Here is a 14668-nt window from a genome sequence, read left to right as displayed (position 1 = left end):
CTCTGCCTCTGCCGCTGCCGCTGCTGCTGCTGCCGCCACCGCCTCCTCCGGTCAGTCAGTTGGTTAAGGGGACACACGTGCGTGCGGGACACACGTGTGCCTGACTCCTCTCCTTCCCGCTGCTGGTTCCCGAGTGCCTAAGGGTGTTTTGGACCTTCATTTCTCATTACACCAAAGGCGTTGCAGATGACTATTCCAGAGGAGGAAATACTGTCATCTCCCTAAGGAGATGGCTCAACTTTAGGCTGTGTGCCAGTGACCTCCTACAGCCACCATGATCTCTCTTGCCATGTGGGACTCATCCAGCACTTTGGCCTGACTGATCGCACCTATGCCCTGTGTGGGAGAGGTAGGCATGATCGCTACCCCGGCTGCTCCACATGTCAGAGGTGAAGTGTAAGGCTACCTGTGGCCCTGCCTTGCGCAGCTCTTCCCTCAAGTACTCCCTGCATGCCTCATTCAGGGAGGGCACCACCATCCTGCTAAAGGTGGTGCACGTGGGCACTTGGTAAGATGGGACCACAAGCACTATGAGCCGCCTGAACTCTGGCCACTCAACTAAAGAGAAGGGCTGTCCATCTAGAGCAAGCATCTCCCCAATGCTCTGGATGATCTCGCTCACCTTTGCAATGCACCCCCTCTGTCTGCAGCTTTCCCCCACCACTCTAGGGTGGCCTGCCTCTGCTTTGAGGGGACAGGGGCTTTGAAGCAAGTGGGGGACTTCCCTTTGGGCACAGTCATACTGGTGCCAGGCTGAGGAGGAAGAAGAGCAAAGGGGTGCTGCCTCCTGAGATGCAGCAGCATCGCCATGGTGGTAAAGTGTTTCACCTCCTTGCCCCAGCTGATCTGCCTTCAGCAGTGCTGGCAGATAGCAAATCTGGGATCATCTGCCACCTCAAAATGATCCCACACTACACTACTCCCCCACTTCTGGGTTGAGGGTGGGGATCCTGCCTTATCTCCCTCCTCATCAGGCGCACAGCAGCAGGAGGAGCTGACTCAGCTGAGCTAATTGCCTGAGCCTTCACAACCTCAACCTCAACTTCCTCCAAGGTGCTTTCCAGAGAAGGAGACCTGGGTCAAGGGGAACTTTGAGGCGTGTGTAGCACAATCTCAGATTCCTCCTCGTTCCCCAGAATTTCTCTTGCTAGGGTGCTCAGGTCCCCTGGTTCTAGATCTAGCTCCTCCTCTGGCAGTGGGAGGCTCATGCTGGGAGATGAAATAGGGGTGGAGGAGACTGTTATTCTGCTGGTGGTGCCTATTTCTGGAGTTAGGGGAGGTAGTGCAGGTACAGGTACTGCTCCCATCTCCTTGCTTCCACTGGCAGGAGAAGCCTCATGGCTGACAGGAAAGAGGATGTGTGTATGTTTGGGAGATGGGGGGCAGAACTTTCAGCTCTAGCTCTCTCCCTACTCCCTCTAGCCCCTCTCCCTCCCCTGCCAGATGACTTGGCACCTGCCTTTCCAACATGCTTCGTATTAATCTTTCCTGTACTGGAAAATGTGTCTGTGTGTGTAACTAATAAGAGAATATATGTCTTCTTCTTCTCTGATATATGACTGACTGTGTCTGACTTCTTCTGTGTTGTGTTTTGTTTACTGTTTTGTGTTGTGTAGTGTACCTAAAAATCTATTCTCTTCTTCTTCTATGACTATCTGACTTCTGTGTTGTTAATCTAATTTCTTCTTCTGTGTGGTTTTTAGTCTGTATGTAACTAACTATAACTAATAATATTAATAACTATATATGTAATCTCTTCTTCTTCTGCTATGAATGTTTGACTTCTTCTATGATGTACGTGTGTGAGCGTGTGTAATGTGTGCTTCCCTGCACAGTGATGGATCACACTGCCGGGGAAAACACAGCTTTCTTTTTTAAAAGTTTTGGAAAAAAACCAAATAACAAATATAAATTTAAGAAATTATTTGGATAGGGATAAGTAAAGTAGAGGGATTCTAGTTAGCAAGCTAAACTAAACTATACCTTATCCAATCCTTTCTAAGAACAAAAAGTAGCAGGTGATTGATTAGGAAGCCAAGCCAGTCCATTATCTTTCAGACACTGTTGCTCACTCAGAAAGAAACAGCTCATAAAAGGCACAGAAAGCCTGCAGACAGAGGCTTATATGCTGTTTCTATGTCCCTCCCCCAGAAACTGTGATTGGAAGGGACTCAGAGAGAGATCACAATCACTGGCCAGCTTGAGATGTCAGTCCTTCCCCCCCCTGCTCTCTCTCCCTCATCTCAGTTTCTGTTTCCCTGAAAGATGACCTCTGAATCTCCAAATCTTTTCCGAATTGATTCAGAAAGTTTTAAGCTTCTCCCGATTCGATTCAGATTTGGAGATTCGGCCTCCAAATCAGGCTGAATCTTCTCCGAATCAAATCATGGACCAAAGCTTCACACAGCCCTAGTGGTCAGACACCAGCGATACCATGGAGATCTGTGCAGGTGAGGGGTCTGGCTCCTAGCCCTGCACCCAGCATCCCCTGAGTGCAACTGTCAGGGAGGCTTTTGGCTGATGGGCTAGATATTCATATCCAAGCTCTTTTCTGAGCCACAGGACCTGGTCCCCAGGGGGTTCCATAGCCAGCGGGAGCTGCAGCCCTTGTGAATTTGGCTGCCAAGTGCATAGGGGCCTGTCCAAGTGCAATCTATCATAGCAGTTACAGACTTAACCAGGACTCAGAGTATCCTGATTCACTTCCTGACTCCAGCACAAACTCTGTTATGAGCATGGACAAATTACTAACTGCCCTGTGTTTCAGATTTCCCATCAGCACAATGGGAAAGATAATCCTTCCTTCTCCACTCCAGCTCTGTGCAATTTGAAGGCTCATTGGGAGATAAGCTGTCTCCCCAAGCTCTCCATGTAGCATCTGGCAGTCCCCTTGATGCATGGAGGCCACTGGATGCTCTGGGTCTTAGGGCTGGGTCTGTTTAGGTCTAAGCTCTTGGGATTCTCTCTGCTTTTGGGAAAAATACTGCAGAGGAATTTTTACCTCCTGTCCCCTCTTTCCACCCATTAGACACACTGAGATACAGCCATGATGGAGCTGGGTTCTGTGTCTAACTTCCTATCTCCTCCCACTTCAGAGCCCAGGTGCCCCAAACCCAACATGGTGGTGATTCCCATCAGAGAGATCACCCTTGGTGCAGACATGGCCATCCAGTGTCAGACCCACCACAGGAATGTGAGATTCTTTCTGTACAAAGATGGATATCCAACCCTGTGGCAGCCCATACAGCCTGCAGGGGTGGTGGCCGTGTTTTTGATTCGCTGTGTGAGACAAGATGATGGAGGGAACTACATCTGTGTTTACCACAGGATATTGGAACCAGGCATCTGGTCATATCCCAGCGACCCCATGGAGCTGTTGGTGAGAGGTGAGGAGCTCAGTGTCCCCACTCCATGCCTCAACTATAGATTAGCCCTCACAGGAGCTGCATGCCGATGTGCAGAGGCTCAGAGCTAGGCTCTGGAGCCCAGCAGAGGGGATGTCAGTGTCTGAGGCACAGCTGGAGTGGGGTGTTCTCTACCCAGATCAAGCAGGAGCTCTGGAGAAGACACCTGGAAGATACTTGCCCCCAGGGGTGGTCACAGGACAGAGAGGCCTTTCCCAGCAGTATGCTCCCTGGGGCTGCCCCCCATGAGCTGATTCACAGAGAAATGGGCATCCAGGGATCTGAGCAAGCACCTGCTTCACTGGGTCCCTAGATTTGGCAGGACAATAAATGCCAAGTTCTGAGTTGGCAGGTGCTAAATTATCATTTTAGCTCCTTCCCTCTGACTCTGGCACTCATTTCTGCTCCTCTGTAGCTGTCAAGGGACAACCAGACAAGACTCAGCCTGATTTTCTGCCCACAGCACAGAGCAAGGCCATGATAGAGAAGCTACTGACAATGCAGGGCAGATGAGGGGCTCTTGTGTTACTGCCCTCAACTGCAGACACCAGCCCAGCATCCTCCCTCCCCCAAGGAGCCCCTTCCCCTGCCCAGTGCCTAACAGATGCCTCTTTTCCCCCACAGTGGGAACTGAGCTGACTCAGCCTCAAACAGTGCCAGCTCCACCTGACCCAGGGAGCACAGGGACAGGTGCGGGGAGTGGGATGGACAATCCACATCCAATCAGCCATCATAACCATCTTCTTCCACTCATGGATCCTTCCATGCTTCCTGTCCCTCCTGCTTCATCATAAAGGTGTTCCCTGGGGCTGCCCCCCAGGCAGGCAGGCTCTTGTGTTATACATGATATAGAGGGACACCTTTCCCAGGCACTAAGCACCCAACCAACCAATATGGCAACAGAGAGAAGCACTGAGCTGCAGGGAAAACACATAAACAGTAAGTTTCTGTTTCAAGCCACTTGCAGCCACCCCTGACAGTGTCTTTCTATCTACACAGGAGAAACTGAACAGACTGAGCCTAGATCAATGCTGGCTTTGACAGATGCGGGGAGCACTGGGACAGGTAAAATAAAGAAGGGGTAGACTCTGTGGATATGCAGGGGGCATTCAAAATGCCTACAATTAAAATCCCCTACCTCAGCCTAATGAAGCCTCAAACAGTGCCAGCCCCACCTGGCCCAGGGAGCACAGGGACAGGGCCTGGGAGTGGGATGGACAATCCACATCCAATAAGCCATTGTAACAGGTTCATTCAACCCATGGATCTGTCTGTTTCCCCCTTCCTGTCCTTCCTGCCTCCCCATCTATTATATTCTAATCACTCACTCCACTTCATATTCTGCTCTGTGATGTACTTTCACAGCATCTGATGAAATGAACTTGGGTTCACAACAGCTTCTGCTCTCTGTAGATATCTTATTTTGTTAGTCTGTAAAGGTGTACACCTACCTGCTCTGTGACTGATTTCAGGCTACCTCTCTCCTGGTCATATCCCAGCAACTTAACGAATCTGGGCATAACAAGTGAAGGCCATGGTAGAGTAGCTGCTGCCAACACAGGGCAGATGGAGGCTCCTGTATAACTGCCCCTAACTGTCCTATCCCACAGAATCTGTGGCTGCAGGGGTCCCTGCAGCCAAGGAGCTGTGACCCGCTCACCCCCTGCCACCTGTGCCATGTTTAAAGGGCTTGATGCAGGGAGGGAGCTCCTTTCTGGCTGAGTGGGGGAGGAGTTCCTGGCTCTGCTCCCGCCCCAGCCCCAGCCCCAGCCCCAGCCTTGGTCCTGGGGAGGTAACCCAGGCATCCCCAGCATGTGCTGTCCCCTGCTCCCCACCACAGCGCAGCCCGCATGTGCGCAGCGTGGCCCCGACTATTTTATTTCAGTGAGTTTATACTGCAATTAACCATAATTTTGATTTTTGGTGGATCAAGGGCCCCCAAAACTATATCTTGCAGGGGCCCCCCAAAACTTGTGAGCCAGCCCTGGGTCTTAGGGAGAGCCTACTGTTGTTCAGGTGTTGGGCTTTGGCCTTCTCAGCCTCCCCTTTATTTACAATATCTATCAAGCTATACACTATACACTATCTATAAATCTACACACTCTTTAACTAAACAGTATACTCCATGGGTGACTGGTGCCTCCTGAGTCTGGGGGTGCACCTGCATTGGCAGTGGTCAGTGGTATACCATGGGTTTCCAGCACCTGGAAGCCAACGTTTCCCTTGTCCCCGCCCCCCTCCTCCCATTTTGCGACTGATTGCCAAGCAGGGGGGGCATCCCCTGGCAGCTGATCGCTGAGCTGGGGAGGGGGATGTCCCCCAACAGCACCCCTCTCACCCCTCCCATGTGTTGCCTATGGTATACTCTAAATAACTGGTTTCTTTTTCATGCTTTTTCTCCTTGGTTCTTTTGCAACTGCAAAAGTTTTCTGCAGGGAGGGGGAAAAAAGAAGAGGATGGGGTTTTCGACCACAGTCCAAAAATCACGCTCTTGACCCCCAACCCCACCCCACCCCACACAAGGTTGGTGGGACATTTCTGATATTACCTATATGTCACCCAGGATGCTGCATATCCCGGGGGGCAGGTTTGGCAGGCAGCATCTGCCTGGATTATTCTTCATGTTTCTGTAATGGGAATGTCAATTATAAGGAATAGGAAGGTTTGAAAAATTCAATGAAGTCTTAGGGGTAACACACATAAATAGTTGCAAACTTACCATTCTGGTGATGCTGCTGTGCTCTGCAGTTATGAACACCGTGGTGGGCACAGCTGGTGAGGGGCATGGGTGGGGAGTACATGGGCACGGGGGAAGCACATAAAGTACAGGTGGTGAAAAGACTTTTAAAGCAGTGGGAAATCCTGCTTGTGCAAACAAAAAAGCAGTTGTGCCAGCGTAAACGGGAAATGGCGTGGCATGTAGAAACGACCTCTGGTCCCAGAGTCTCACCACCCAGGCTGGGATGACTCCCTGCTTCCAGCCAGGTACTGCCTCTAACCCCACGCTCCTCTACGACCCAATCCCGATTCACTCGGATGCATGCAAGATTTTAGTCCTTTAACTTTTTTAAAATCTTTTTTTCTCTCCTTTCACTTTATTCCCCTTCTGCCCCCAATTCTCTCTTAATATAAGTGTGTTACAGTAGGATAATGGGATCATGGCAGGAAAGAAAAGAAAACAGCAGGCAGTCACTGTCTGTCTTTGTAGAAATACTTTTATATGCAGTCTTTCTCTTTTAATTCAAACAATCATATTTCAAAAAAAAATATCTATTACAAGAAAAAAAATATTGAAAAAAGAGTAGGGTTACAGAAATCCGAGTGGAAGGTTAGTGGAAAAGGCGCTAATGTGAGGATATTTTCCATATTCCAGGAAACTGAAGGATGGGCAGGCTGAGAACCAGCAGCATATGCTAAGCTAAGGTAACTCAGTATTGCTAATGGAAAGATGCTTGGTGTTACAGCCCATTGCACTAGAGTAGAAGCAAAACCAGCATGGATTACAAAGTTAACATTTACCCTGCACAAACCCATGGCTTTGTATATCACAAGGGAGAAGACAGAAACCTGACGATGAACTTGACAAAAGCTGCATTTCCCCCTGTCTGTCTCCTTTATTAGGAAGGAGTGAAAATGCCTGCATATAGATGGATTGGAGGGAGGGAGGGTGGTAAGAAAGAAAAGCCAAGCATTCCTAAGATAGCCTCAGATACAGTGTGTGGGGTTGGAGCGGGGAAGACAGGGGATAAAGTGCAAACAAGCCCCTCTCAGCTGCTCCTGTTGCTGCAGTGGGAGAACAAAGAGAGGGAGCTTGCCCTAACTTGGTGATAATTGCTCTCCTTGAAATGTGAAGTGGCTGGGTAATATTCCACACTGACAAGAAAAGGATCTAAGACTGTGAATGAAAAGTAGCAACCTTGACAAATAGCACTAGGTACCCGTCAGGCTGCCAGAAAAATGAAGACTGCATAGGAAGCCTGAGAATGATGCCTGGACAGATAGGATTGCCAGTGCCATCAGTACCTGCACGGTGTGGTTACAGGAAATAGCAAGACAGGCACGCTGAGTGTGTGACCAACTGTCCCCAGGGCAACCCGGCAGAAAGTATTCGTGAGAAAGGGAGAGAGAAGGGCTTTCCAGCTTGGAAACATAGAAGGGCAGTATTGCTTATGTGGTCATAATTGCTTATAATTATTGATCATCCCCTGTGCTTGTAGAAAAGCTAATATAATGAAACTCATTGCATATTGCCTGTTTCTTGCTAATGCTTACCTTGGAGAATCAGTAACGGTAATGGTTAGTTATTTCTTTAAATTATGGCTAATAAATTATGTAAATAAATGTTTCTGCCTTCTTTTCTTTCAATGTGGCAACCTCCAGCAGAAGATAATCAGGCTAGGGTGCCAGCCTTTGTGCCAAATGAACCCTTTTTTACAACATGAGGAAGGGTTCCCTAACTTGCCAAACTGGGAAAAGCAGTACATATACAAGAGGCACAGGGGTGGAAGGGTACTGTGGGTTGGGGATGGGGAGGGGGCACACTACCATGTCCAGGGGGTGCTCTGGTTGTGAGTTAGGGCCAGCAGAAGGGCTCAGGGTCCTGAGTCCTACAGTGAGGAAGGAAAAAAAGGGGCATTCTTTCAGGGGTAGGGGCAGCGAATGGGGTGATGAGTCTGACTGTGGGGGGAGACAGTGCAGTCGTGACTGGCTATAGGTTATCTGCAGGCGGCGCCAGTTCGTCTAAGGGCATCTTACCTGCTGCCATGGGTCTGACTGCTAGTGGTGCAGCATCCACAGCCAAGGAAAAAGAGTGGTGTTCTTTCAGGGACAGGGGCATGGGCAGCATATGGGGTGCTGGTGCTGTTGTCACTTTGGCCAGGACATGGCTGGGGGGTGGGTGTCTGTACAGGTACATAGATGAACATAGGTACAATAAACATATTTTGGGTTGGGTGGACTGCAGCATTTGTCATGCAAAACACCTGGCCTTCAAAAAAACACATTACACCCAGTTATCAAAACAGGGCAGCTAACCTCATCCATTTGTAAGTGCAATTCGAATGACATCTGCTGGACAAAGGGGTGAACTACAAAAAAGTTGCAACGCCATCTGGTGGACAAAGGGGCTTTGAGAGCATTTGTGTTTGCATGTAATGAATCCATGGACGTGATGCTTTAATTCGTGGCAAACTAAAGTAAGCTATGTCCTGATGAGTTTTACTTTAGTGCACCAAAAAGACTTTTAGAGTGTCAGGAAGACCCATATGTGCAAACAGTAATGCTGCTGGAATGCAAGAAAGGGAAAAATCGTGACATGTACAAGAGCCTGGAGAAACCATTTTCTTTTGCTGTTTTGCACAGCAGGCACCTCAGTTGCTTTTGCACAAATCTGTTTGTAATTTCTTTCTCTCATATATTCATGTCTTCTCTGTGCTGCTGGTAGAACCCCTCTGTGGCTGCTCCTCTTATGCTGTGCGCTTGCATGCGAGCTTGATCACTAACTTTGACCAAGTCTGTAGCTTGGTGCAGACCGTGTGGGTTCTTCATGCTTTCTCCTCCAGGCTTCTTCCCCATTCATTCCTATCACTGTCCTGACTCCACTTGCCTGTTAGGACAGGATGATAGCTTGAGTTAGCCATTTTGCACAGCTGGGCATTGCACGCAGCTGTTGCTTCCCCAGATTCCCTATTACACTCAGGGAATCTGAGGAGGCAATGGGCAGGTAAAGGTGCAATGGGATCTAATGCATGAGCCACACAGTCATGCCTACTGCTAGGCCACATGGGCAAATTAGGAGCTGTGACTGTGGGATTGAACATTAGATGTCATTGTGTCTTACTGCCTGTGCAGGGGGAGACTGATCCTAGGAAGAAGCAGGCACTTGTGGCTGGGACCCCGCTCTGCTGATAGGGCTCCCATCTACAAGGATGCTTCACTCATCCCTACAGTGTTGAGATTTCCCAGCGGCAGAACTACCCTACAGTTTGCAGGGCTTAGAGTCCATCAGATACCAGAATCTCAGTCTCAGCTGTTTGTTGGGCGCAGCTGGGGTGAGTCTGTCATCTGATGGGACTCTTGGCCCTGGCAGCCATGAGGCACCCTTATGGCTGGGAGATTGCAGCAACTGGGATCTCCCAGGCATAAGGGGAATAGGCTACAAGTGCAGGTTAAAGCTGGATAGAAACCAGCTATAAAGTCATTACACATTTTTGAGCAACACCCTTAGTGCTGGTTGGCCCTTTGAAAGGCGCCATAGTTGATCTGCACATGTAGCCAGTCTAAATTAATTATGCAGTTAACCAAGGAATTGCACAATAGATGTAATATTTGGAGGTGACTTCAGTAAAAAGACATCTCTTGCCACGGACACATTTTGAGTTGGATGAAAATGCTTCCAGAAACTTTTAGGAGGTCACCCGGGTCCTCCAAGGGGCTGCTGGTTTGTCCAGAGGCTGCTGGAGCATATGGCAAACCTTTGCTAGCTACATCCAGCAGTGCAGCTGCTCTTGTTCTACTTCCCAGTGCAAAGTTCTAGTTTTCCCAATATAATCTGAGGCAGGTGAAGAGATAGACCCCCTCCCCTCCAATGCCCATCTACTCAGAGACAGACCACAGCACTGGGATTACTGTTTCCTCTTTGTTTCTGGAGTTTTTTCCTTCTCCTTCAGAAATGGTCTTGCTTTTCATTGACACCCCAGTTGAAGTCCCCTCCCTCCTGACACCACATCCCATGGATGAGAACAAAGCATTGGGGTCCAGATAGGGCAGCACTGTGGCTTTACTACTTTCCTTGTCATCAAATGACTTCTACTATCACCAGTTCTTCATATAATTACTGTGCATCCCACTCTGCTGGGAAGCTATTTACTGCAACAGCAGAAGTTCAGCACTGAGTAAGGTGTCCCAGTATAGGCAGCCCCCTATGCCCCACCCCAAAGTAATCCTGCATTGCCCTGGTGAACACACATTCCTGTCTTGGGGGTAGGGACCAGTCAGAGCTTGGGGTTCAGCATTGATAACAAATCTAGAGATGAAGCAGGATGTCAGTTAATGTAAAGAGCTGCCTGGGAGCATCCCCTCTCCCCCTGCACTGAATCCCCTGTTTGGCTCCCCAACACCAGCCTGTGTTGGGGCAAGGACATGGGGGATACAGTGAGGGAAGGGCAGATGGGTGGTTCCCAGTAAATCTTCCCTGGAAGCAGAGTCCACACTAGGGTGCTGCCATTGCAAGTTAATGGCTGTCACCCCCTCGCTGGGCAGATACATCCCTGCCCCTCCACTCTTGGGATAATCCATCTGGGTCCATGCTAGGAGTGTGGGGGTGGGGAGGGGCTGCCACTGAAGGACCCCTGGGTCAGCTTGACCATGGTGTACAAGATGGGTTCAGTAGGGGTGGGGGCAGGGTTCCTCCCCTTCCTGTTCAGACCTTCATGGTTCAGTTCAGCATAGGTGATGCCATCAGCATAAGCACGGAGCTTGTCCTGGAGCTGAGAGGGGAAGGGAAGAGCAGGTAGGAAGACAGTCATTGGGGTATGTTGCATGGGTACGTATACAACCCTACACCCACGTGTGTACGCATGCACGTGCACACACACACACACACACACACACACACTCATATTACTGTGCCTGCTTACACAGGCACTCATGTTGATAGAGGCACAAATATTCCCAGTGTAAAAAGCACATGCAGGTTTACTCACACACTTGTGCTTCACACCCTACACCCGACAAGCATGACCCACAACAGCCATAACAACCTTCTCACACCCAATCACACAGCTAGGGTGATCACCCATCCCTAATTGGGTGGGACAGTCCTGGAATGAGAACATCAAGTCTTGGTCCAGGGCTGCAGGACTCTGGGACAGTATTTATCTAAGATACACAGCACTGTGCAGGGATTGGGAAACTGCGAGTCTCCCCTTGCAGGCTGGCAGCGATCCAGCCTACAAAGGGCTGCTGGGAGCATAATGCAGGGGGAGCCATATGCATGTGTGCCTGCCCGCACACACACACGGCTAGAGATATAGCCAGGCAGTGTGGAGAGCAGCTCCCTGAAGGTAAGTCTAAGGTGGGATAGCATAGATGGGGCATGGCGGGGGCAGATCTAGGAGGGAGTAGGGGGCTGGGGGCACTGCACAGCTCTGCTCCGGCTGTGCCACTGGTGGAGGTGAAGGGAGGGCTGGGAGACGTGGGCATCACCCTACACACAGCCCACGTGCACATGTTCAGTGGTGCACTGCAAACACCCACAGATACACAAACACAGCAGAGAACAGATGCAGGAGCAAGTCCCACAGAGACAGCAGTGAGGCCAGCACACAGGCATGTGCATGCATGAAGCAGTCTGGACTCCTACCAGGTGATGCTGTGAGTCCACCACCACATAGCAACCCCATCCCCATCTCAAATCAAACAGCCCCAAGCAAAAAGCAAGGAGCTGGAGGAGGGGTTGGGGTCTGGGGCCACACAGGCCCAGTGTGGGGTAGATTGGAAGGTGCTTACCAGGGTCTCTGCCTGATTTCCTTCAGTGACAGAAGAATCTATAACACAAACAGCAGGTGAATCTGAGAGGCCACATCTCACACTGACTCACACCCCAGCTAGCACTGACCCTCCGTCTCTCCCATCCACCTGCCCATCTAGGAGATCCTGAACCTTTTACAGCCAGCCTCCACCACTACAACTGGGGCAGGTCATTAGATCCCAGTTACATAGGAATAAACAGAGGCACAGAAGGAAAGCACAAAGACAGGGATGGATTCTCGCATGTTAAAGCCTGGGTGCTGGGAGCCAGGATTCCTGCAAACCATCCCCAGCTCTGGGTTGGAAGGAGAGGCTGGTGGGTTAAAGCAACAGGCAAGGGGTCTACAGTAGATGGGGACTTTTCCATCTCTCACTCCCCTCCATCCTGGGATGGTTCATGGAGGCCAGAAAATGAAGATAGATTAGCTGTTTTATTGATGGAAGCCCTCCCTGCTCTGCAATCTGCCAGCAGGCCCTGTGGATCAGGCCCTGCCTTATGCGAATGAACCACCCCAAGTTCTCTCCCCTTAACCCCGCACTCCCCGTGTCACTTACAGACAGGCTCTGGGGCCTCTGGAGCCCTCAAATCCCTGTAGGGGTGAAAGAGAAAAGAAGCTCTTGTAAGGGTCACAGGTCCTCATGCACAGGGTGATTCCCCCATACATGCAGTGAGAGCCAGCCCAAGCTTACATCTCCACTCCAGACCTCCCAGCCCCCTTCCTCCAACCACTACCTCCCACCTCCTCCTGGGAAAGAGCCCAGGAGTCCTGGCTCTCAGCCCCTCTGCTCTAACTCATTTCACCACACTCACTCCCAAAGCTGGGAAGAGAACTCAAAAGTCCAGTCTCTCTGTCCCACTCCTAAACCCTAGTCATCATGTAAAGCCAAAAGAAAACTCAGGCATCCTGGTTCCCAGGCCTGCTCCCTCTTGTTTTAACCCACAAAACCTTACTCCCCTCCCACAGCTGGGGTACAAGTCCAGCAGCTCCAGGGGAGAAGGATGAGTGTGGCTGGGATCCCTACCTGCTCCATATTGGTGCCCAACCTTTCCCTGCAGACAGAGATAGAAAATCCTCCATAAGTTGATCTGTACCAAGTCCCCCTGTGCCTGGGCCCCTGTTGCTTCCCCCACACAAGGCATGGGGGATGAAGGGGCCAGGGGAGAAGTGCTCCCTCCCCTAGAGGTGCTGAGCTGAATCCCCTTGGGGCACCAGGCTGGGTCAGAGGGTGCTGTCTGCAGCACTGTCCAGTAGGGTCAGTATCACAGCACAGGAACAACTGGAAACAGAAGGGAACCTGGATTCCTGCAGGGCTCATTAGTGATGCTGGTTATAATTAACTTGACCCATAGGCAAGGCACTTCCCTCGGACCCGTGTAACTAAGGCGCCTGCTGCTAGCTCGCTGGCACTGAGGTGCAGCTGCCTCTGGGGTGGGGGGTCAGAGGGTGTTTCTACAGGGACTCCTCCCTCAGCATCCACTACAATCACACTCACTGCTCCTTGCAGGGAAGGGCCCTCTAGCACCACCCTAGGGCAGCACAGGCTGTGAGGGGCCAGGGCCTGCTACTGAGCCCCCACCCCTCTCCCTGAGTTTCCTTCCTAGTCTCCCATCCAGGCACTGACCTTTGCCAGCCTGGTAAGCAGCTGAGAGCCCTTCCCTCCCTGGCACAGCACATACCTTCTAGCAGTCTTCTGTAGCAGAGGAAGGCCATGAGAAGGAGGATGGGGGGGAGGAGGAGGATGGCACACACCACAGCGATGGCAATGGGGGTGGCCTGGTTCCATAAGTGTTCTGGTATGTCTGAGACAGCAGGACAGGCAGTGAGTACTGGGAGGGGCTGCCCTAGCCCCTCCCATCGCAGATAGTGCTCAGGGACTGGGACACCCCTGGCTACAGGACTACAATGGACTAGGGTGAGTGTACGAAACTGCAGAACTTCATGTTTGGGGACCAGGAGCAGAGGGGACTCTGGATAACAGTGGTCAGCAGGCATCACTTCTAGTGATAGGATTGTGATGGGACACAGTGGGGATGAAACTTTTGTCCCAGGTGCTCTAGTCACCCAGCACTCACAGCCCAGACCACTGGGGTAGATTGTGGCAACCTTCTTGTGGTCTACTCCATCAGTTCCTCTTTGAGGGTGTAGCAAAACCCCCAGTTTTTATTTTTTTTAATTTATTTTAAAATGCATTCCCTCCCCTTCCCCAGCCATTTCTGACTTTTTCTCTCCCTCTCTATTCCCTATAGATAAGTATAAGTAAGCTAAGATGTAGGATAAGCTTTAACATTTTATTTTAAGTAGTAAGTTTTATTGTTCTCTCCCCTCTTTGCAAATAAGTTCCCTGCTATTCTGATATCGATACCCACCGTTTTATAAGTGATAATTATTATGTTTGTACTGCTTTTATATTGTGTGATTACTGTTTTAGGCCTATATATGTAAGTTAGTGTAAGTCATATCAAGTTTACATTTTGTATGTCAAACCTCCATCTTGTGTCCTCTGCCCGGGCATCCCCTGTGTTGCAACTGTATGATTCATGTATCCCTCCCATGTAAATTGGTTCCCGGATGAATGAGAGTGATTGGGAATGATTGAAATACAATGGTAGCAGGCCTCTACTGAATGGCCTGTAATGACCAGGCCATCACCTCGCATTGATTCATCCAGGAACCACAGACCTCACCCAGGAACAGAGACAAGAACCCAGTATTTGAAAGTCAAAAGACCCTGCC

At 50.3% G+C, this 14668-nt stretch overlaps 1 protein-coding gene and 1 long non-coding RNA gene across 2 annotated transcripts in view; one reads left to right on the top strand and one right to left on the bottom strand.

Annotated features, from left to right (window-relative positions):
• Positions 1 to 9681: 9681 nt before the first annotated feature.
• LOC102369087 (immunoglobulin superfamily member 1-like) overlaps positions 9682 to 14668 on the bottom strand; it is a 44019-nt gene continuing 39032 nt past the window's right edge. Inside the window, 5 exon segments of the mRNA XM_025192665.1 lie at positions 9682 to 10891; positions 11913 to 11950; positions 12489 to 12523; positions 12957 to 12984; positions 13612 to 13734. Coding sequence (XP_025048450.1) covers positions 10712 to 10891; positions 11913 to 11950; positions 12489 to 12523; positions 12957 to 12984; positions 13612 to 13734 — 404 coding nt within the window. The 3' untranslated portion in view covers positions 9682 to 10711.
• The window catches only part of LOC102382263, a 17004-nt gene continuing 16134 nt past the window's right edge, over positions 13799 to 14668 (top strand). The window contains exon 1 of the long non-coding RNA XR_322815.2: positions 13799 to 13847. This is a non-coding gene — a long non-coding RNA (uncharacterized LOC102382263). The remainder of the gene's footprint in view (positions 13848 to 14668) is intronic.

This window comes from Alligator sinensis, unplaced genomic scaffold, assembly GCF_000455745.1.
Source record: "Alligator sinensis unplaced genomic scaffold, ASM45574v1 scaffold647_2, whole genome shotgun sequence".
Lineage (NCBI taxonomy): Eukaryota > Metazoa > Chordata > Crocodylia > Alligatoridae > Alligator > Alligator sinensis.
The sequence above is the reverse complement of the archived record's forward strand: the minus strand, read 5'-3'. Positions and strand labels throughout refer to the sequence as shown.